General features: G+C 39.8%; 2 protein-coding genes across 4 annotated transcripts in view; one reads left to right on the plus strand and one right to left on the minus strand.

The window, feature by feature from the left end:
• Nucleotides 1-9909: 9909 nt before the first annotated feature.
• snrpb2 (small nuclear ribonucleoprotein polypeptide B2) lies at nucleotides 9910-14695 on the minus strand. Its single transcript, XM_084714636.1, has 7 exons — nucleotides 14612-14695; nucleotides 13247-13318; nucleotides 12600-12772; nucleotides 12373-12510; nucleotides 10743-10778; nucleotides 10395-10483; nucleotides 9910-10303 (listed from the first exon to the last, which is right to left on the minus strand). The coding sequence occupies exons 2-7, from the start codon at nucleotides 13308-13310 to the stop codon at nucleotides 10144-10146; spliced, it is 660 nt and encodes a 219-aa protein (XP_084570762.1). The 5' UTR covers nucleotides 13311-13318; nucleotides 14612-14695; the 3' UTR covers nucleotides 9910-10143.
• A 1056-nt stretch (nucleotides 14696-15751) lies between these two features.
• The window catches only part of kif16ba (kinesin family member 16Ba), a 28313-nt gene continuing 20111 nt past the window's right edge, over nucleotides 15752-23953 (plus strand). Inside the window, exons 1-7 of one of the 3 annotated variants that reach the window (XM_084714611.1) lie at nucleotides 15752-16247; nucleotides 18999-19068; nucleotides 19157-19270; nucleotides 20933-21049; nucleotides 21542-21639; nucleotides 22595-22704; nucleotides 22923-23065. In XM_084714611.1, coding sequence (XP_084570737.1) covers nucleotides 16201-16247; nucleotides 18999-19068; nucleotides 19157-19270; nucleotides 20933-21049; nucleotides 21542-21639; nucleotides 22595-22704; nucleotides 22923-23065 — 699 coding nt within the window. In that variant the 5' untranslated portion in view covers nucleotides 15752-16200. The remainder of the gene's footprint in view (nucleotides 16248-18998; nucleotides 19069-19156; nucleotides 19271-20932; nucleotides 21050-21541; nucleotides 21640-22594; nucleotides 22705-22922; nucleotides 23066-23953) is intronic. The other 2 variants (XM_084714613.1, XM_084714614.1) reach the window with 2 other exon arrangements.

Genomic DNA, 23953 nt, shown 5'->3' on the forward strand with positions numbered 1-23953 from the left:
GGAAAACAAACTGAAAGAACATTGTGTGCTCAATAAAATAAAAATATACAGTAAATATATTTAGTTTTTACTTACAGACACCTCAACAGACCATAAGACAAGTGGAGGAAGACGACTCCATGTTTGCATCAAACACAGTCAAAGTTGATGTCAAACTTTTTTGTGAATGTCATCGTTTTTGATGCTCATGTTCTGTTTTATTCTGTAGTCTGTGCTCTCCCTTTTGTTTCTGTTGCTTTACCTCCTGCCTTTGCACCCCCCACCCATCACCCCTCTGGACTGATCAGTGCCCCCCTGATTTACCCCCCCCCCCCCTCCCCCCCCCCCCCCCACACACACACACACCGCCTCTGTATTTAGTCTCATGTCTGTCTCCACCTCAGACTCCACTTCATTGTCTCCTTTTGTGTCGAGCATGCCAGCCCTTTCCTGTGTTTGTGCAAGGAAACTTTTCCCGTCTTGTTTACTCTTTTTAAGTTTCTTTGTGTTTGTGGACCTGTACCTTGTTTTGGATTTTTCCTCTCGTTGTATATTTATTTTTTGTTTTTAAAAATATTTGAACTGCTTCCAAGTTTCCAAATTTGCTTCCAAGTGTGTAGTGCAGTCATTCCTGTTGTGAGGAGAGGAGGAGATTTTATTTGGGCACTAAACGAATATGGAAGAAATTCTGCAAAGTTTAAGATTAATATCTGCAGATCAGACTGACAGGGAATACAGCACCGAGTGATTAACTGAGCTTCATGATGGAAGGATAGCTTTACTTGACGCTAAAGTAGCTGCTGTTAGCTTGGTTAGCCATGCAGCTAAGTTAGTCGACTCAGGCCCGGAGCTCTCTGAGAGCTTCCAGTCGAGGACAGTCAGCTGGTTAACAGACGGCTGCTGTGCTGGTTCTGTATGGATGGAGGGTCGCAGCGTTAACGCTCATTCAGCACTGTTGACTGCAGCGACAAGCCCCGCCCTCTCTGCCTGTTAACAGGAAATACTTCTGTATAATCCATCTGAAACTGTCTTCATGTTTGTTGCTAAACAGGGATGAGAAAAAATGTCACACCGCAAATATGACAACTTCACCTCTTTGTTGGGTCGGTGAATTAGGGGGTCAGTGATCAGAGGAGGTTGAGAAACTTTCACCGTCATCACAGACAAAATTACAGGTTTATTACAGCCAAGATGAAGCTTAGATTGCCTCCACTTGTAACCTCTTCAGCCGTCATAGAGGTCATTAAATGAACCAACTGAGTGTTTTTTTAGTGCTGCATTCATCAGCAGATAAACATCCGTCAACAGAACATCATGATTGATTTTGTTTGTGACACACAGATGGCAAAAGAGCAGAAAGTGTTACGTGCTGCATCTGCAGCTGAGATGTGACTGTAGATGTGAAGGTTGGTGTTCCAGTTTTTACCAGCCAGTTCTCTGCAGCTGCTGCCACCGTGATCTCCAGCAAGGCACTGAGACCATCTCAGTGAAAATGTGTCAGACAGTTTGAGTATTAGCACAGATGTCCAGTCGAGTCGAGCTGATGACAACACAGTGCCACATTCGGCTGTTTCTTTGTCTGCAACAAATGTAAAAATTAAAATATTTGCCAAAAACATGCCGCCTTCAGTTTATTCTTTATTTTTTATTTGAATCCCAATTAGTTTCCACAAAGTGGTCTCCAGTCTTCCTGGGGTCCACACACAAAACAACGAAAAGACATTAATTTAAAATCCCAGTGTGAAAATAACATTCAATATCAGGGCAAAATTAAGACAAAAAGAAAAGATCAGTGAAATGACTTGACATGAAGCAGTAAATAATAATCACCAATACAGGAAACAAAAACTAAAACAAAATTGTCAAACACAAATGCAACAAATGAATAAATAAAATCAAACAAAAAAAAAAAGTTCCAGAACCGCCACAACAAAATTTACATGCAATTCATCGATTTTATTTTTAGTGACTTTGACTTTTTGAATCTGTCTAAAGTACCAGAAGACCACCCACACATACACATGACAAAAAAACACTATATTCTAGTTTATCACCAAAGAACTGAGGTGTATTTTTCAAGATGACAGCATGCATTAATAACAAAAGACCAGATTTTAGTTTTGCCTCCGCAGTCAGCCAGGATAGTCGATTATGCATCTCACAGACGTTGGAACAGAAAGAAGAACAAAGAACTAACCAGGCTGCATGCAGTGTCCTTTTCCATCATGGAGACAAAAAGATCGATCTGCTCAGAACAAGACGATCAACTGTCTAATTGCTGTAGTTTAACAAGTTGGAGGACCGAAATGCAGATGACACCAGACCATGGGGAGCAGTTCAAAAAGATTTAATGAAATAAAACAGGAACAAAGAAACAAAGGCTTACACTGGTTCAGGGAGGTAAAAATTCAAAGGTCCAACAAAACAGAATCCAAAAAGGCAAAAAACAAGCCGAGGAAAAATAACACGGATGAAACATGGGAGGGAGACACAGGGGATGCAGGCAGACAGACATCAAGACCACGAACTGACAAAGACACAGTGGAACACAGGGACTAAATAGAGGGAACTAACAAGACAGAGGTGGGCAAACAGGTGAAAGACATGACAATCAAAAAGAGCATAAAAAGAACAAAGACAGGAAGAAAAGACTAGACACACGAGGGAGAACCAAGACTACCAAAATAAAACAGGAACTCAACAAAACCCAAAACCATGACACTAATGTAACGGCCAGTAATTTTGTTTCAGTGACCTTCTGCACCAGTATGTCATCTATAGACTGAGAGCAGTAGTTTTGTTAGACTTTACATTGTGAAGATGTTTTTAGGGATCTAAGCAGCGTCACTCACTATTGTTTTTGTTCTGATTCTTCTTCTTCTTCTTTTCTGCTAAAAGTGTCTGAGCAGCAAAAACTGTAAGATCAAAATTCACCAGAATTGGCAGGATGGTTGCAAATTCCACCAACTACTATGACAAGAAAAGTGATGCTCACTGATCTCAAGGTGGCGCTATAACAAACAAGTTTACGTTTTTGCAATTATCTTGAAAACAGCTTGGCGTAGTCTCAAACATTTTTCATGATTTTAATCGTTCAATTGATCTGCATCTTTTCTCAATTAACCTTCTGGTTTAAAAATGTCAACTTTTACGACTTTTTTTCAGTTTTATCAAAGCTGATTTTTGCAAACTCATCTTCGGCTGTTGGACCAATTGTCCTGAAAACGAGTCAGCATCATCTACAGACTTTGCTGATCTGGAGTTATTAATTCAATTTTGATTGGTCAGGTGTAATAACTCATGAACACAATGAAATAGCGGTGTGAAAGTTTAGACACGTGTTCAGGAGTTTTCACGAAGCTAATGTATTAAAGCACACTGTGTTTCAGCACCAGGGAGTGCCACAAATGCAAATAGTTTATATCATAATTGGCTGCATGGATTCGCACAAAAATGGTTTTGCGTGACCTCGAGTCATGACTCAGTCGGTGCATGAATTGTGGGCAGGACTTAACACAACAAATCTAATCTAATCTTGTTTCTTACAAGCATCCAAATATTCATAAACTGCTTGGATTGCATTCATTGCTGCTTGCACCTATATTTAAAATAGCTTTTTTCTAAAGTTTTACAACTATAAAACTTCCACTTCGTAATAGAAAGAGTCATAACTGAGCTTGTCTGCAGTTCGAGGTGTCCTATCAACCATTTCACAGACGTCTTGTTTATAATGGTGGACTCTGGGGTAAAATGTTTTTTAGGCTGGTGGGGAATTTTCGCTGTAATACTGCAAGTGGCCACTGGGTAAAAATGGTGGTGAGGCTGAGCAGCAGAGCTCTATCTAGGTCTATATGTCACAGACTTGCTATGCAAACAAAATCGACTGACTGACTTGTCCTCTGTCAGTACACTGTCTGTTTGGAAGTCTTTTCTTTGCACAGGAAACATTTTTTGGACTTGCTCCAGTGCTGAGACTGCTTCATCTGGAGCGGCCCGTTCAGTCTGTTCATTTTTAAGCTCTGATTACTGAGCACCTGCAAACATAAAACACACTGAAGCCTCTCCTCTGCATCTCAAATGGCTTCTAGTCGATAAGGGATGTCGACTTTTGGGGACATATTCATCATGCGTTCCCAGGGTCTCTGCTGTGATGGATTCGTCTGCACAAAACTACTCCCAACCACAACAATCATTTTACAGCAGAGCGCTGACACAGCTGAGAAAACCCACACTGAGCTCAGATCAGAGCTCAGGTCCTGCTGTTTAACACAACACTCCTGCTGGTTTTGTTTTCATGGACACACATCAGACAGGACAGAGGTCTCAGGGACGACTTCTGGTCGATCTGTCACCGGACACTGAGAGGAGACACATATCAGTGTCAGAGAAATCCTACAATGTATATAATGTATTTGATTTAATTTAAACAAAACAGTTTGAAATGATTTGTCCTGTGGTCAAGGATAAAAGGAGACATTTTTCTCATGAGTTGCAAAATTTGTGATCATTAAAATACAGAAAACACAAACACACAAATGCACTCAAAGTAGCACAGATGACAGCGGACACTAATTAATGTTGTTAAAGTTGTTCCTGCAGTTTATAACTAATTGAAGTCAGGTCTGTGTGTCATCAGTGTCAGAACTCGTCAGTTATCGTTTATAGGTTACCAACATGATCTGGCAATCAAACTTGCACGAGTAACGTGTGGCGAATAAAACACGTCGTCACTGCACACGAGCAGGAATGTCACCTGTTGCTGATTGGCTGGACACAGTTTACACTGAACTACTTGCTGTATTTGGTTGTGTTTAACGTTCTCGCAGCGTGTTTTCAAAAAAGTTGTGGCATACATATTTTTTTTACATATTTTACATATTTTTACCTTTAACTTCTCACTTTGCTGTTGCAATGTAGAAGCATAATCCATGGTCACATGACATGACACTGATCAATATTTTCTGACATTTTATAGACCAAACAACTAATCAATTAGTGAAAAAATTATTGCCAAATTTATCACTAGTTGAAAAATAGGTCCAGACATGCGAAAACAGGCAGAGTACACAGACGTTAAATGGATAAGATTGTGGCATTTATATCCTGCTTTCATTGTAATTTCAAACTCAAAGCTAAAATTGAAACTTAAAAATGTATTTGTTGTTCACGACTTCCCAAGGCCCACCTGCAGGGCCTTCATGGCCCACCACTGGCCCGCGGCCCACACTTTGGTGATCACTGATCTACATAAAAGTCCCCTCCTGCTTCTTTTGAACTGTCCAATGAACAACTGCGTGGGAAAATGTAAACACGTTCATCTGATTTCACAGCAAATCCGACCCGCTGGCAGGAATTAAAGTATATGATTTGTACCCTTATTATGCAGTGTTTAATATTTCTGTGTGCGTAACTCCTGCTGCTGAAACGCTGCAGGCTGAACGTGACAACGAGGAGCTCAGAGGAAAAATTAAAGCTGCGAGTGGGTGGAAACATTTCACCTCCACATTTCACTGCAAACATCAGGAAGAAAATAATCTGCTGAGAGATCTTATTTTGAAAAGCTTTAATTAAACATCAGCGACCAAGAAAAGGCAACAATCTTGTCTCATTCTTTAGCTGATGTGAATTTATTGTATGTATGTCCTCATGAGATGACCCAAGTGATGGTGAAACATGTGGACCCTGCTGGAGTGTCCTTGAGCAGGACATCTTTGACTTTGTGAATGGAGGACAGAGGAGGAGAGGGTTTCATTCATTCACTGGTTTGTCTAAAACAGAGACCGTCTTTGATGAAAGTATTGTACCAAATGCAGCCTTCATTTCATCTGTTGTTGTTGTTTATATAAAGAGATGTAAAGATGCTCGGCGTCCTCACACATGTCCTACAGACAGGTGACAGGTGACCTGCAAAGACGTGCAATGAGTAAAAACATATATAAACATATATTTATTCATGGGTGGGCACAGAAAAAAAATTAAATAACTGTGGGCAGACAGCGGGTGAGAACCATAATATAACAAATACAATACAAATATTAAAGCTGCAAGCAGCATGGAATGGGCCCTCGCGCCCTCGTGCCCATTGGGACGTGTCGTGGCCAAGACCCCATCACTGGACGCTGACGCTTGTAACTTACACCACAGGAAAGAGTCAGATTTCACTTCCTGTCTCCACCAGGTGACGCGACAGAAGAAACGTTAATTATATGTTCAACTAGACCGCACTGTGAAAATTTCATGTGAATCAGATGATGGTTGTCATGGGAGGCTTTCTTCCTGCTGCCAGTGGGGGGCGCAATAAACATAACTCCTGACTGGCATGTAGATGTGATCAGAAAGGGACTCTGATCATTATCAACCTCTTAAGGCCTTTCTGACCACATTTAAGTTGGATATGGTCAACCTGCTAGGAGGAGCACGTCAGGCATGTAAGACTAAGACATGTCATTTAGTGTCACCAGTAGGTGACGCCATGACTATCATGGAAAATTGTCATGTTATCAGACATGTGAGGTTTGGTGCAGTTTGGACAATTTCCATTAAAGTTATAGGAATTTCCTGTTTCATGGTGAAACATCAGAACTTGACACCCCACCGTCAGCAGCTGCATGAGGAGGCGCCTTTGAACTGTGGAGCAGCGAGGAGGGGAGGGGCCCCATCGTTGGCAAGTCCATTGGCAACTTCATGTGTTATGGCGAAACATCAAAGTTCGCCGTGCCACCAGGGCAACGCTGTTTCACAAAATGTCCCAAACTTCACCTTACAACATTATCAAGGTCTTAGGGCTTTTTTGACCACAATTGACTTGGACTCGTCAGTAGGTGGTGCTATGACTATCACAGAATGCCAAAAAATACACATAGCACCTTTTATTAAATTCCTTTAAAGTTACAGGTCAATATAGTGGTGAGTTCCATATTAAATTCTTTCATTAGCGACAATATATGAGTCTGGACAGACATGGATGGAAACTGACTTGACTGGTTGGTGGAGACAAACAGTAATTCTGATCTTTGACTGCTCTGTTTTATATTGACAGCTGACTTCTCACTCCACTAGGGGGCGCAACTGATCAACAACTGCTTCAGTCTGAAATCTTGTTTCAGCTCCGGACAACGTATGTGGAGGTCACTGCTGGTTGAATCTGTCAGTTTTGGTGGCATTGCAGCAGGTGTTTCACCATCTGTGAGACCTATCCATCCTAGCTAATCAACCACTTAAACTTTTAAGGATTTTTAGATAAACTTTGCAGAGATCTTGAAATAGTTTTTTTTTTTCCACAATTAAAAAACATACATAAAAAAGGGGAAATATTACAAATAATACACAGGGCAGGGAGAGACAGAAAAAGAAACAGAGGGCGTGCACCTAAAGATTTCACAAAGTTATTATTTGTTTATAGTTATTATTGTGACCAGTGAGACTAGAGCTTCAACTTGGAGAAACACGATTATAGACAGGAGTGTGGGTCGATGAAAACACTGCCTTTTTTTTTCTGTTCCACCTGCGTCAGAATTGCATCAAACATTTTTGGTTAAGGTACCTTGAAAGTGCTTTAATTTTACTGTTAAAAATCTGTAAGAACTCTGTTTCCACACAGAACGTGTTCTCTGTACTTCAGGTCAGTCTCAGTCGTGTTCCTTCATCGACGCCTGTCACTTCCTCAGTTGACCATGATTCATTCTGCTGCAGGTGAGAACCGTATTTCACCTCGCTCACTGACGGCGACATCAGTACCGTTTCAGCTCGTATATAAATATGACCAGAGGAGAGTTATTGATCTGCAGGCGGTTGAACGAGCCCACACTTCAACACTTCATCACTTTGTGAACTGTTAGATTACCAGGCAGATGACAGCAGGGGTTTGTGGGATATGGGTGAAGAGGAGGTGGAGATCCTCGCCGTGGCGGGAGAAGTGGTTAAATCCAGCATGAAGTGAGGATGATGTGGAGAGGTGCTGAGATAAAGCTGAAGATTAAAGCCTAATGATCAGGATCAGATCAGGCTGCACCGTCCAACAACACGTCCATTAATCAGCTCTTAAATTAATCAGCAACTATTTTGGTAATCGATTAATCATTTTGACTCGTTTTTTAATAAAAAATGTACAAATTCTTTGATTCCAAATGTGATTTTTTTTTTCCTAGTTTCTTTACTCTTCTATGACAGTACATTTCTTTGTGAATTTCTTTGGGTTGTGGACAAAACAAGACATTCGAGGACGTCACCTTGAGCTCTGATCAACATTTTTTACCATTTTATAGACCCAATGACTAATCAAGTAATTATAAAAATTATTGATAATTGACAGATTACTCGATAATTAAAATTAATTATTACTTGCAGCCCGACTTCCGAGTCAAAAAGAACATTTCAGGTATCGACAGTGACTTTTCTTCCATTACTAATGTACAAAACTGTCACTTGTGCCACAATGTCTGGACATGCGTGTTTTCTAATCAATTTCAGATAATAATTAAGAGTTACACTACTAATATCTGGAATGGTTTTGGATTTCAGATGTCTAAAGTTAAAGTGATGTAATAACAAATAGAGTGACGTCATTTGTCCCAGGAAGACTGACACTGACATCAGAAATGACTTGTGGAAGCAGGAAATGTTCTGTTTGACGCAGAAGAACTGAAATACAGATGTGGACAATACAGATCCATTCTGATTATTAAAAGTTACGAAGGCGCGAGACGGCAGGAGACAAACAAACATGACGACGGAATTGTTTCACTTCAAATATGAAAAGATTTTTATCACATCAAAGAAACACCAGATTGTGTTGAAAATTTAGAATTTTTTAAAAGCTGCATATTCAAATTTAAGCACATTATTAACCCTTTAATCATCATGACTAAATGAAGCATTTTCCAAAATTTCAAGTCTTTAAACAAACCCTGTTGAACACATGAAGGACAACTTTTAATTGAAGATCATTCTCTGAATTTTTTATGTTATTTAGTGTATAATCACTGATAACCTGTAGAAAGAATGAAAGTGCAGATTTGACCTTAAAGATCAGTGGTTCTTAAACTTTTTCTTTGAGGGATCCCTTTTCTATCATTGAATAATCCGACTTCCCCTGACTGAGATTTTATAGATATTTAATATTCTATTCAACAATAACAGCACAGAACAAGTGATAATTGCAGGCTTGATGAAATTTCTTGATACTCTTAAGACCTTTTTATAATATTATATCTGTATTATGTATATTTTTAACAATCACATCCACTTAACAGGCTTCTGTTTTGATAAACTCAGTTTTCTTACAGCCCTGTACTGGAGAAGGCCTCATGACCCTCTATGAAGCTTTGGTGACCCCTAGCGGGGATCAGGCCCCTCCAGTGTGTGAACCATTGTACTAGATCGGTGTTTCTCAGTCCTGGTCCTCAGGGACTGCTGATTCAAATGATCAGTTCATCATCAAGCCTCTGCAGAAGCCTGATAAGAGCCTGATCATTTGAATCAGGTGTGTTGGAGCAGGGAAACATCTAAAACATGCAGGACAGGGGTCCTTGAGGACCAGGGTTGGGCACCACTGTCCTACATGAAACTGCTCACAACAAGGTCTGACTGATCTTGAATAACCAGGTCATGATTTCTGGAACGAGATGCTACTGATTAATTTTTCAAATGTAGTTTTTGGCACTTAAGTGCCATTTAGTGCCGTTATACTGGAGAGAAGTCACACATCTCTACGGCTGATATCTCAAAACTCTGCAACTCACACCAACACTGTCTAGACAGATGAATAAGCACTACAGGTAAGAGGTACAGAGGGAAGGTGCATTTTTGATTTTGTGGTAAACTGTCCTTTTAATATCAAAAAAGTTGAAGGGGTTTTGTTGTCCAGCTTGGGGTTAAAACTGATGTTTGTTCCTGAGGAGCTGAGAGAGAAACTCTTATTTAAGGCAACAATTATGTAAAAACCTTTTATTTTACAAAATAAAATGAAGGCCAGAGATTTTTTCCACTCTGCCTCATGAACGACAGCACAGAACTTACCAAACAAAAAAAAATCTTAACAGAAAAAAAAAAGAAGCTCCGTAGGATTTACAAAAAAAAAGGATCTGGAAACACAACGGAAATGGGGGGACATCCGTCTCCCACTCAGAGTCTCTTAGTTTGTGTCCAGTGATCAAAACTTCTGAACTACTTCTTGGCGTACGTGATCTTCATGGCGCAGGTCGCTGTGATCCTGAAGCCCTGCAGCGCATCTTTAGCCACACCAGCCTGCGTGTCGCTTTCAAACTCCACAAAGGCGATGTCGTGTTTCCCCGGGACGAGACGCACCTCTTTGAAACCGGGAAACCTGCCGAGGACAGAGACGCCACCACTGTCAGACAGACACACACACACACCTGTAAGAATCATGAACACACACTTCCTGACAGTGAACTCACTGGTTGAACAGCATGGAGAGCATCATCTCGTTGGTCTCTTCTGGAAGGTTATTGAGGAACAGGATGTAGTTTGGTGGATTGTCCGGCACCTGAGGACAAAACACAGATCCTCATCAATCATCTGTTAAAGGTGGAGACACACTGATCTGTGAGTTATCTACTTATCTACAAATAACAGCATTAAAAACTGTATTCTTTATTACTGTAAGCAGATTATTTAAACATTTCTATAGTAATGATTCTGTCCCGTCTTTTTAAATCAACACAAGCAGATTCTACTGTATAAACAATCATCTCCCTGCTTTTTTCCACTCTGATGAGACTAAAACATTCAGTTTGTTCTCTTACCTGTACTGCAGGCGAGTGCACAGGTGCTGCTGATCCCTGCAAACAACAAAACACAAACAATGACGGTGAACAGCATGTAAATAACTGTTGACAAGACTCGGTCCTTCTCATCACAAAGTTATTACAGAGGAGCATCAGTCCACGGCTCTGCCTCCTCCAAATGTTCAGCACCACCTCCAGACAATTTCCTGTTAGAGCCACAGAGTGTGTGTGAGCTGGTGAAGGACAGATTGACTCTTCTCTCATGGACACTTCAATCTGATGTCTCCTGATTTATTCTGCAGCGAGGTGACCGATCCCGACTGCTGCCTCCTTCTTCTGAGTCCACTCGCTGACATGTTTACATTCACGCTCAGATAAAAATGACAAAAATGATGAGAAATAAACAAGTTTTTGGGGAATATTTCTTCAAGCTGTTTCTTGTTTTCCTTCCTTTTTTATTACAACCATCAATCACACTGAAGTGGCAGTAATGTGTAAAGTTCAGTGATCCGAACTTCATCTCCTCTCAGCTGAGGAGGACGTGGTGTCATCTCGTGGGCAGACGGAGGATGGAGTTTCTAAATCTGACTTTAAGTAGCTGTGAGACAGGAGTTTGTGTACTGCAGTAATACAGTTACAGGTTTTACCACCAAAGTTTTTATCGCCTGGGAATATACTTTCACACATACATCATGTTTTAATTTGATAATAAATGTCAAAATCATTTAAGATGTATCTAGTTTAAAATTCTCAGTGGTGAAAGAAGTAATCGGATCTTTTACTCAAGTAAAAGTAGCAATACTTCAGTGTAGAAATACTCTGTTACAAGTCCTCAACATTTGACATGAAGTACTCAAATATTAGAATCGAAATATATTTAAAGTACCAAAAGCAAAAGTCTATTTCAACCCTACTTGCAAAGAAAAGTGCCACCTTTAGCTTTTTATTCTGTGAAACAAACAGCTGTTGTAGCTGCCTTGAAGGAAGGAAAATGCATTCAAAGTTTTAAAAATTATAAGCAGTATTCACTCAGGATGATCCTGGTGACTAATTTCTCTGGTTCCTGGTTTTGACCCATTTAAAACAACAGCTTAAATTTAAACCAGCTGACTAGTCTAAATCTAAGAAACCTCAGACACCCGTGAAAATTGAGCACAGTTTAATCATTGATAAAGTTAAACCTTGTCTGAAAAAATAGTGTGTGTGTTGAGAGCCATTTCAAACCGTTACTCGCTTTCTTTAATAACCAAATCATATTTTAAAAGCGTCTGAAATGTGACACTTTGCGCCGTGTGTTATGAACACTATACATTAGCTTAGAAAACACGACAGCAACTCAACAATGAGTTACCTTTTCAGACAGGAGAGCGTCTGCAGGTAAATAATGTCATACTGGTTTGCAGAGTGTGGCTAACGTTAGCAGTGCTAGCACCAATACTGATTGCTCTAGTTGAGTGGCTATAGATGAATCTGGCCACCACTTTTTGTGTTCAGCCATAGTGCGGCGCCGTCATTGCTGCGGTGGCACATCGTGTCCGTTACCCTCGGTCTGCCATGTTTACCAGTTAAACCATGAGTGAACTGAGCTGAACTGCACAGACACTTCTGTAAACCTAGACTTGATGTTGCTGACAGAAGCGTCACTCACCGGTGCTGGTTTCTTCGTCAGGCTCGATGCTGCCGGCTCCTGAGCTTTCTTCTTCTTCTCCTTCTTTTTCTCCTTGTCGCCGTACGTGCCTTTTACCTTGGCAATGACCTCAGAGTCAGTCTTTGCGTACTGTATCCTCTGAAAAACAGCAGCACACAAGTCAGGAGAAACAAGTCAACCAGCAAACAAATAAAAAAGAGACAGGCTCAACATTACTCTCAGCCTACCATGGGCTTGTTGTAGAAGGGGAAGCCCTGTAGCTGCCTCAGTGCGTTGGTGGCGGCGGCGAGCTCTTTGAAGACGACAAAGGCCTGTCCCCTCATCTTCATGGTCTTCATGGCCACGATGTCGATCACCTGCCCGAACTGAGAGAAGAGCGCGTAGAGCGAACGCTTCAGCTCTGCAGGAGGAAGACGAGAAGCAGAACAGATGAACACAAACTCTCATCATGTCTGACTGCAACCACACAACTGTTCACTGCTGAGACGACGGCGATTAGATGAAGACTTTAAGATGTGATAGCTGAGTTAGATAAGCAGGGAAAACCCTGATATCAGGTTTAGAGAGGCTCGAACTAGGGCTGCATAATTTATTGAAGTTTTAATGAAACTGCAATATGGCTTTCTGTAATTTTCAAATCACTGGAGGTGCAATATACTCATTTTAGTAAACCTTTCAATCAAAATACAAATAATCAGGGAACCAAACAAGCTAAAATGGATTTAGCTTTAAAATGTTTCAATAAATCCTCAATTCCAGTCAACTAAAACAACGTGTAACGTGACTCCAACACAAAGTTTGATCACATAATCTGACATCATGAATGTTGACTGTTTATGATAAATCCATACAGAGAGACCAAATGCACACTTACCTTCTTTCTTGACTTTGTCATTTATATTGTTGATGTAAATTGTGTGATTTGGTCGGATATCCATGGTGGTGTCTGACAAAACAACAAGAGAGCACATTAACTTCCTCATCTACTGAAATCTACATGTCAAGTGCACCTACTGGTCACTAATTTATACTAATGAGATATGAACCATGTCCAGAGAGTCAGACTTAACCTGATGTTAATGAACAAATACAACAGAGAAGCTGCAAACTGGAGCTATCACACAGAGCTAACAATGACTTCATCAGTTAACTTCCCATCCCAAGTGTGTGTGTGTGTGTCTTTTTTAACACTTCAGGTAGGTTAAGTTTAGTGCTGGAATGGAACTAAATACATTGAGTATTTCCACTGCCTCTTTATACTTCCACTCCACTACATCTCAGTAAAAATAGTGTACTTTTTACTCAACTACATTTGTCTGACAACTTCAGTTACGAGTTCAGATTCAGATTTTGGATTACAAGAAAACCATTTATCTACAAATCTGGTGATTTTAAATGTGAAAGTGTCCTCAGGTTGTGAGACTCCTCAATCTGTCCTCCATATTTCACCAAATATAATTTATTTTTATGATACATTATTTCAATTATTCATCCATTTATAGAATTTTTATTTTCTGAGTTGCATTTCATTATACAACCTTTGTAGAATGGTGATTAGGACAAAAATAAATTAACCTTTAACCGTGATCAAGGTTACTTTAAGAGTTACTTCCTCTTTATTGAGCTAAATTAAAACCCTTCTTGGATCAGCTGGAAAATGCATCATTACAAAGCTGGAAACAGGCTGATTTTCTGACTTTTTTTTTTTTTAGATACCTGGTTCTCACAGCAGTCACACTACAAACATATGACGATCCTATAAAACATGATTATTGCTGTAGATTAAATTAACCAACAGTGTATAAAGCAGTTAACCTTAAACATCTCAGATTTCACAGCGAACCACTGGCAGAGAACATCTGACTACTTTTTGTTTTCATACTCTAAGTATATTTTGCTCACAATACTTTGATACTTTTATTAAAATAATGCTTTGAATGCAGGACTTTTACTTGTAATGGATTATTTGTTACTTTAAAATGGATCTGAATACTTCTTCTACAATTAGCTAAATTTATGCCAATATTAGCATACGTTAGCTTAACGTTGGCTGCATTCATTCATACCGTTAGCCTAGCCGCAGTTAGCGGTGTGGCTAACAGTTACTATGTTTTACACGGTGTAACAGAACACTGTCCTTTATAAACATAATCTACAGACAGTTACCATCTGTCCCAGTGAGTCTGTAAAGTTACAGACAGGTGAGTAAAAGACAAAGCTGTATAAATATTAAACTCACCTGCTCACCACTCATTCACACCGCTCAGATACAACAGGAAACACACCGCTGCTGGCGCCGTGACGCTGCTGCTGCCGCATTAACGACACTTATGATCTACCGCCACCTGCAGGTCAGGAGGAGAACTACAGGCTGCATGTTTATATTCAGGTACTCAGTTCAAATACTATTATCATTCTTAGTAATATTTTGACAGCTTTGTTTTATGCTGTCCCTAGAGATGTATTATACTACTTTTAAGTAATTATGGTGGTAGACCTATAGGTCTCTACATACAGTGGAAGAAGTATTTACTTTTTTTTTTGGCATGTAAAGAACATGCCACAAAATGCATTCTTGCTAACAGATTAAATCTTCATTGCACAATATAAGATTAATATATCTAGCGTTAAATGTTAGTTACACAGAAAATTAGGATTTTTTTTACAACATGTGGTATTTGTTGTCAAAATTAAGAGCTAATCGGAACCATAAGAATTGAAAATAAAGAGGGCAAGGAAATAAATGAATGTGGAATTATGAAATAAAAGCTGTACCCTGTGTGTAAAGGCTGTTTTGGGACTGGGTAGTACAACTCTAAATATTTACGTCTGTAGATTCTATGTATACTGTACAGGTCTGTTGAATTATATACATGTCAGAAGTATCTCAGTGGTGTAATGCGGTACAGCTGTTCGTTTGTCCTCTCCAGGCTTCCGTATAGATGTAATGTTTTTATCAGCTGATGCCTCCCTGTTGCTCTGCTTCTTTTTGTCATATTAAACTCGTGGATTTATAATAGACCTAGACAAGGCTCTGCCGCTCAGCACTGTCGCCATTTTACCCCCAGTGGCCACTCGCGGTATTGCAGCGAAAATTCCCCACCGGCCCCAAAAGCATTTTCCCCATAGACCACCACTATAAAAGAGACACCTATAAAACTGTTGACAGGACACGTCAAACTACAAACAGGGCCGGTTATGACTCTTTCTATTAGAAATTTTTGATCCATGAGGGTTTACATTTGTAAAACTTTCATCAAGTCGAAAAAAGCAATTTTAAAAGTCTGTGATATCTCCACAATGTAAAGTCTATGGATCGAGCGGGAACTCGCAGGCGGTGAAATCACTACTGCGCATATTCAGTGGACAGCATGACCAGGAAGTAAACCCGGAAAAGACAAAACTTTTTCGATTTATACGCCAGGCGAACAACTCTGATTGGACTGAATAGGCGCCATCTTTGCATACACTATCTAGGTCATTATAATACATCTACGATGAAAGCTAAGAGGCTAACAGGCTCCTGTACATTGACCATGAATATGAGCCGCCGGTTCGCACCGGGACAGCGACGCGGTGTCACCGGACAGTGATAACATCTGTCCGCGGCGGCGACCGTCTCCCCTCGTCACTATCTGTCCACTTTGTACGTTTCGTGTGCAGTCGGTTGGTTATCTTTGCGACTTTTGCCCTCTTTATTACCCCTGCAGAGGGTTAGTGTTGATGCTAGCCCGTTAGCTCGTTAGCTAATTAGCTGTTATAAAGCAGCAGCGTCGCTCACTGAGAGACTTGACTGACCGGACTGGACGGACAACAGCGGGATGTGCCATGGCATCGGTTCGGGTGGCTGTCCGGGTCAGGCCCATGAACAGACGGTGAGTTCAGGACAGTAACACGGTGGTTTAACGTTAATCTTCATGCTTTAAGTTTAATGTGGCTATTTTGTGACGCTAACTGAGGTCAGTGGCTCACACAGATGTTAGCCGCCGCTGGGCAGTCTGGGTGTTTAAATCACATCAACGAACTCAGAATGACCATTTCCACTGCTGCAGGCGTTTGTAAGGTTATTATAACAGTAGAATAATTTCATTTAAAGTGAGTGTGAACAGTCTCTGGGAATGAAGTTTCACTTCATCCTTGTGGTTTGTGTGTGAATGCAGGTGATTTTGTGGTTTTCGTGTCATAACAGCTGGTGTTCATGCAGTGATTTTCACAGAGGCTGACAGCTTGTCCTCACCTGTCTGTCCCTCAGAGACACAGCAGGTGTAGCTGGGTTAGTTTAGAGATTACAGAAGAGAAAACTGCCAGTTTCACTCCTCTTGTGCCAACAGACAGCCGCACCACTTACCAGCAAAAATCAGTTTTTAATAAGATTTAGGGCTTTGACCAACAATTATTTTCACTGTTGATTAATCTCTTGATCGTTTTCTTGATTAATCGATAAGTTGATTGGTTCACAAAATGTCAGAAAATAATGTAAAAGAAGTTGAATGTTTCCGAATGTCCTCAAATGTCTTGTTTTGTCCACAACCTAAAGATATTCAGTTTACTGTCAGAAAGGAGAAAAAATATTCACATTTGAGAAGCTGAAATCAGAGAATTTAGAATTCATAATGATTAATAGATTATCAGAATAGTTGGCTATTATTTCGATAGTTGACAATTGATTAATTGACCAATTATTGCAACTCTAATAAGATTTATGATTACAAAATTATGGGACTATCTTCATTTGTATGTTTTTAAAAAACGTGGTGGCTCTTTTCCTTTTATGTGTTTCCTGATCAGCTGATGACCGATTTACCTTGTTTCCACTACTGTGACCATAAGACATTTACAGCATCAATTAAACCTATGATCCTTGTTTAAAAAGTGTGTGTGTGTGGGGGGGGAGGGTCGATGTAATGTTCTTAAGTATGTTTACATTAGAGTATATTTATAATCCCCAGAAAATAAGAATTTTTGTTTTTTGTTACCTTAGAATGATCTGTTTTTTCTCTTCATGGAGGCCACCATGTTAAAACGTTATTTTACTCTGTTATCTTGCTGACATTCCTAAAGCCACACAAAAGGATAAGAAACAGAAAAACACTTGAACCACTGAGTGTTTTGTATTCACTAATGTTGAGGATTAAACAGTTTTTGAAGCTGCTCTAATTATTAATTTTGTTACCCTAAAACTGTAACACTGATCATGTTGGTCATTTATCATTTAGTGTTTTTTAAATTGTCCAGAATATTGCTACAACTAATGATTATTGTCACAGTTGATGAATTGGCCGATTATTTTCTTGGTTAATCAATTAATAGTTGTCTGGTCTATGAAATGACAGTCAGTGGTGAAAAAAGTTGATCAGTGTTGAACTAAACTAGAGCAGAAATGATTCAGTTATTTAATTGACATGAAATTTTGTCCGTGTTTTTTAAACATTGTTTTAAGCAGCATGTCACTAGGTTCAGCTTCTTAAATGTGTGTATTTGCTTGTTTTCTTCAACTTGTATGAAAACAAATTTAATCTTAGAATTGTTTGATTGATAAAATACAAAAAATCCAACTTGGACTTTTTTTTAAATTTTATTAATTGAAAATGAAAATATTTATTAGTTGGAGCCACCTTTAATGACCTTTAACACATTTCCTGAAGAGTGTCGTGTGTCTGAGTTGACCTGCATTATATGACAGGCTCATAATGAGAGAACACAGTGTTACATAATGTGTTGTTCACTTTAAGATATCAGACACCTTCCTGTCCTTCCTGTCCCATTAAACACAGCTGATGCTCACTCAGAAAACCTGTAGATGTCTAGATGTAAAAGAGTTTTAAATTGGAAGTGCACAGACATTAGATGTTCCTGTTCAGCTTTGACTGAAACGTAAAAGATGTTGTTGAGCCTGAGGACAAACTGGGTGGAGACAGAAGATCATACAGGCCTGAGCAAACATGTCGCCCTGCTGGAACAATTCAGGTTCAGTCATGTGCGTTTTATTGATGTTTGCCAGGTTTGTCTGGAATCACAAACTCAAGTTAGAGAGAAACTTGGCCCTGAAGTCTGGGCTGAAGTTAATGTCTCCTGAAGGAGACGTGTTGCTGCTTTACATAATGTTTGACCTGTGATGAAATGTGACATGGATATCACTGTTACGGCCCGCATGCTTTACTTTTTCTCTTGTTATTTTTTATGTACTGTATGTTTTCTAACCCGTGAAGTTGTATCTAGATGTAGTGTCTCAATGGGACCTTCCTGGATAAATAAAGGATAAATAAAACTGAGTTCTGGACAGTTTGGAAAAATGTTTTTATATATCTGAAGCTACTGACACACTGTTCTACAGTCTGCTGCTGCAGACAAAAGATTAGATCAAAGTTTATGTTTTTAAAGACAGATATTTATAGTAAAAAGCAGGTGAAAGGTGATTTAAAACTTAGTCAAACATAAATTAAGAATTAATTAAAAACGTCATTTAAACTTGATTAAAGGTAAAACTATTCTAATGGTTCTAGAAGAGGTTTTGAACTCTGACTTAATGAACATCACAGATATCAGAGTCTGTCCTGTGTCCATGTCATAAGTTTAGCAAAGAAAAAACAACAACTTAATAAATAAGCGTCATTGATCTTTTACAGGGAAAAGGACTTGGAAGCAAAATGCATCATCAAGATGGAAGGAACCAAAACCTCCATCACCAACCTGAAGGTACTTTGTTTGTTTTTTGGGGGGGGGGTTGTCCTAAAGAACTCAGGCTGAAGCTCTGACTTTGTATTTTCTGTTCTGATGTCCGAAGATCCCTGATAGCATCGCGGGTGATTCGATGAGGGATCGAACGAAAACCTTCACGTACGACTTCTCCTACGACTCCACCGACTGCAAGAGCTCCACGTTTGTCTCCCAGGAAAAGGTAAATACCAGTCATGGCACATCATTTTAAAAGGTTTTTATTTTAAAAATCTGTTGAGACACAGATCACCTGACAGGTTTAAAGAGTAGTGGGGTTCTAATTAGGGCTAAAGACTTTTAGTTGAATCAGATTTGGCCGTCCTGCACAAATATTTGACGATTCCTCCTTTTTTTAATGGTACAGTGGCCACAATGAATTCCTGTATGAGCCTTCAAGAGTATATTTGACTAGATAGACTCCCGTTTTAATGCCTTTGTTCATCATCTGTGAGTGTGTGTCCATCTATAGTTCAGTTATAAAATCAGAGGACCTGCGGAGCTTCTGTCCCGAGGCTGCAGCTGCTGTCCAGCATCACCTGCACTTTTTTACATCATAAGGATTTATTTCCAACCAAATTAGAGTTTGTTGGGACAGTGGAAAAACGAATCAAGAGGTTTAAAGAGGTTTACGTATCACACTCTTTAAAATAAGGTTTGTAACTGCCATGATTCTTTCCATAATGTTGTCAGACAGTAACAATAACAAGCTGAGCCTGTCGGTGGTGAAAACAAGCACAAACAACAAGCAAGCAAACAGTTGCATCTGGTTGAGGTGTCTGTTCAGTGTCTGTTCAGTCGACTATGGGCGCTCCGCCCTGGTTCTAACCATCATAATACTGATAAGAGTTGAATCAAACAAATTGTCTTTTATTTTCAAACCACCAGTTTACCTTTCTCTCCTCATTTTGTCTCCTTACGTTGCTGCCATACATCTCAAACTGTGATTCATCAGTAAATGAGAAGTTTTTCTCTTCTTTTTCCCATTTTTTAGTCAACTCCAAGCATTTGGCCTTGTTTCCCTTCCTGAGAAGTGCTTTATTATCAGTTACTTGTTCTCTGAGACCACTGCGAGACAGCCGTCTTCTGACAGCACTCTTGCTGATTTGAGTCTTGCGTTCTTTATTTAGCTAATGTCTCTCTGTGATGAAGTTGCTTTTCTGTCTCTGGGGGAAACTAAGCTTGATGTATTGATCTTCTGATGGTGTGGCAGCTTTTTGTCTGCCTCATATTGCACTGCCCCCTCAGCAGCCTGGAGTCAGGAGATGATTGTTTCAAGGTTCATGTGAAAATATTTTCACTGTGGTCTCAGACTTTTTGATCCTACTGTACCAACATATATCTGTGCTTTGTTAAGATCCTGTAAACACGAACATACATAATACTACGACATGCAAAGTGTCCTATCTCGTTCTTAGAATAACAACATCTGGCAGCTCTGGATAAGACATATAATGACAGTAATAAAGCTGTTCGTCAAAGTGAGCTACAGCCGGGGTTTCAAAGGGTTTTTCTGATTAATAATTTCCCAGTCCTGCTGTGCAAACCTCCTGCTGGTTTGGATTTGGGGTCAGAGGGTGGAGGATTTATCAAACTCTTGTTCTCAGTCAAAGCGGCTTGTTGCTGACAGACTCTGTGTGTGTTTACACTGGACTGTAACACAACTCCAGCTCTGACATATCACATTACAACTCTGCAACATCAATTCTCAGACTCTGAGTCATGTGAGCTTCAAATCTGGACTGAAATGTTTTGCAATCTCATGCACCAGTAAACACGTCAACAAAGGCCTCAAAGAGATCTCAGCTAGGAATAAAAGCTGGTATGTTTTTGGTTTCATTTGCAGGTTTTCAAAGATTTGGGCTCAGACGTGCTGAAGGCGGCGTTTGAGGGCTACAATGCCTGTGTCTTCGCCTATGGTCAGACCGGCTCGGGGAAGTCCTACACCATGATGGGAAATCCTGTGAGACAAAACTCCGGACATATTTAACATTTACATACCAGGCTCTGTTATCCATAGAGGCCCCAGGATGAATGATAAGATTCACAGAGTCCAAACTATCGACCTGTCTGCTCAGTGGAGTCATCGCTGAAGGCTCCAGCCGAGTTCAACTCAAGTGTCTCATTTTCTCATGATTAGTTTGGACGCTAGAGCTGCAAGGATTATTTTCATTATCACTTAATCCTTTGTTTATTTTCTTGATTTATTGTTACATCTATAAAAAAAAAGGCAAAATTGCATTCACAGTTTCTCAGAGGCCACAGAGGTGATGGTGATGTCCTTAAATTGGCCCCTGCACACCAAACAGAATAACTACAACGACAAATATAAATACATCATTTAAAAATTGTTCTAAATCAAGTGGATGGCTGGATGGAGTCAGTCCACAACAACTATAACATGTGTCAGAGTTTTAACTTAATGTTTTTTTTTGTTTGTTTGTTTTTCTTTTAGGGAGATGCAGGTCTGATCCCGAGGATCTGTGAAGGTTTGTTCAGCCGGATCTCTGAGGCGACTCGATGGGATGAAGCTTCATTTCGTACCGAAGTCAGGTGAGACCAGAGTTCAAGCTGCACTTTATACACAGGAGAGGAGATTGCAACCGTGCAACTTCCTGGAGGGAAGCTGCGCTGTTGCAATCACAACAGTCAATGTAAGTTCAACCAATCCTTGTGAACCTTTAAATTTTTTCCAGTCGCTGCAACCTTTCCTCAAAGTTGACCAATCATTGTAACTTCCTGTGAGTTCCACCAATCATAACAGTCCTACACACAAATGTCATGTATGCCTAGATGAACTGACTCACTGTTTTATTATTTATCATTTTTTTGTATTTCTATTTTTTTTTTATTTTGTCATGGGTACTAAAAAAACACAAGGTGTGTCATTTATCAGTTCCCTGTGCATTTTCATATTTTACAATTTTATGCTGTTTTGACTGAGTTTGAGTTCCAAACTGCATCTCTTCATTTACTAATAAAGCAGATTTGAGTGAGAACACTCAGAACAGTGTGGTTTTGTTCTTCCTGGAGCAATTGCCTTTGATTTTTAATGAATTATACAAAAAAATCACAACTTTTTCTTTTGCAATTTCATTGCAAGTAAATGCCTAAAAACATGGCTACCTGCACTGCATATTTTTAGAAAAGCTGCTGTGAAATCAGGCATTTTAGGCTGCAAAATCCTGGAGGGACTGAAAAATGAGAGGCAGGAAATACACCTGATGACTTGATTTTAGGGGGATGTGACTCAACTTTGTTATTTCAGTCCCACTGTTTAAGCTTTATCCTTGGTTTGACCAATGACAGCTTCTCTTTTCTTTTTTCATGGAGCTCTGACAGAAAGCAGGAGGCGACTTCCAACTTGCACCTGGGAGAAACATATTAAGGACTAAATGTTTTATTGTTATTTTTGAGGCTAAAAAACACTGTTGACTAAAGGTAATTAGAGAAAGTCATTATTATGAGCACTGTTTCAGCCATGTTTTTCTCTGGTTTCTGCCTTCAGCTACCTGGAGATCTACAACGAGAGGGTGAGAGACCTGCTGAGGAGGAAATCCACTCAGACCTACAACCTGAGAGTCAGAGAGCATCCAAAAGACGGACCGTATGTAGAAGGTGAGACCGCTGCAGAGTACACTCCAGGATCGAATCAGGTTTTATATAGCCTGGTTTCGGTCAGGGATGGGTAAGTAAGAACCTCAGAAAGGGTGTCTTGTGTTTGCAGCAGATTAAAACATGCAATAAAGTAAATTGAGCCTTTTAAAGTGAAAATCAGCGTTTTCTCAGCGTTTTGTTCATGTATCGACTTCTCCTTCCCTCCGTCCTGATCTCAGATCTGTCCAAACACCTGGTGCAGAACTACAGTGACGTGGAGGAGCTGATGGAGGCCGGAAACATCAACCGCACCACCGCCAGCACCGGCATGAACGACGTCAGCAGCCGCTCGCACGCCATCTTCACCATCAACTTCACACAGGTCAGAAACCGTTCATGTTTCTCTTGTTTTGAATGTTTCATTACAGGTGAAGTAAAAGAACAAACAAAATAAAAAAAAACTGCTGGTGTCAGTTCTGACAGTTATAAAAGCTGTGGTGCAGGTTTTTGGCAGTAGGCCTGTAATTTAATCAACCTGAGACTGAATTTAGGTGCAGAACAACACTGACTTTCTTTTCAGATCGGTTGCATTTGTTCTTTTTACTAAAGTTAAGATGTCTGCATGTGATATTTCAACTTGAGGCTTGATATGTTTGTTTTTTTGGCCGATTTTCCCCAGAAGAAGTCGACCAGTGAAATTGTGATATTGCTGCAGATTTTATATCAGGATACCTGCTATAAAAACACACAGATCACTATAGTTTACAGTAAATAAAGAAAATACAAAACAATAATGAGGAAATGAGCTGCTGTTTATGCGACAGAATAAACAAACAACAAAATGTTAAATTACCTGATATACCTGTACCTGATAATTTTATGTAGCTTCTTTGGTATGAATTTAATCTCTATAAACAGATACAATGCGGGATACTGGCAAGGAACAATATTTTGCTAACTGAAGCGTTCTGGTCTCTGTTTATAGTACGTTTATTGTCTGTGTAGTATTGACCAATCATGTTTGAGCGGGCTTTGGTTGTATGCAGGTTAAGAGTCTGTTTGGAGAGTGAGAGAGGTGGACAGCATTGAAATCTTTGAACCTGCTGGCGATCATCTGATGCTGAATCGGCTTTTTTAAAAATGGATCTGCGTTGATATGCAGATATGATCTGTTTATAGAGATTAGCTGGCCGCTGACAAACAGAGTTGGACTGTAAACAACGACAGACAGAAGAGAAAGTCTTGGCTCAGATTTCTGGTATCTGGATAT

The sequence above is a fragment of the Lutjanus erythropterus genome, chromosome 3 (genome assembly GCF_056507025.1).
Source record: "Lutjanus erythropterus isolate fLutEry1 chromosome 3, fLutEry1.hap2, whole genome shotgun sequence".
NCBI classification, from domain to species: Eukaryota; Metazoa; Chordata; class Actinopteri; order Lutjaniformes; family Lutjanidae; genus Lutjanus; species Lutjanus erythropterus.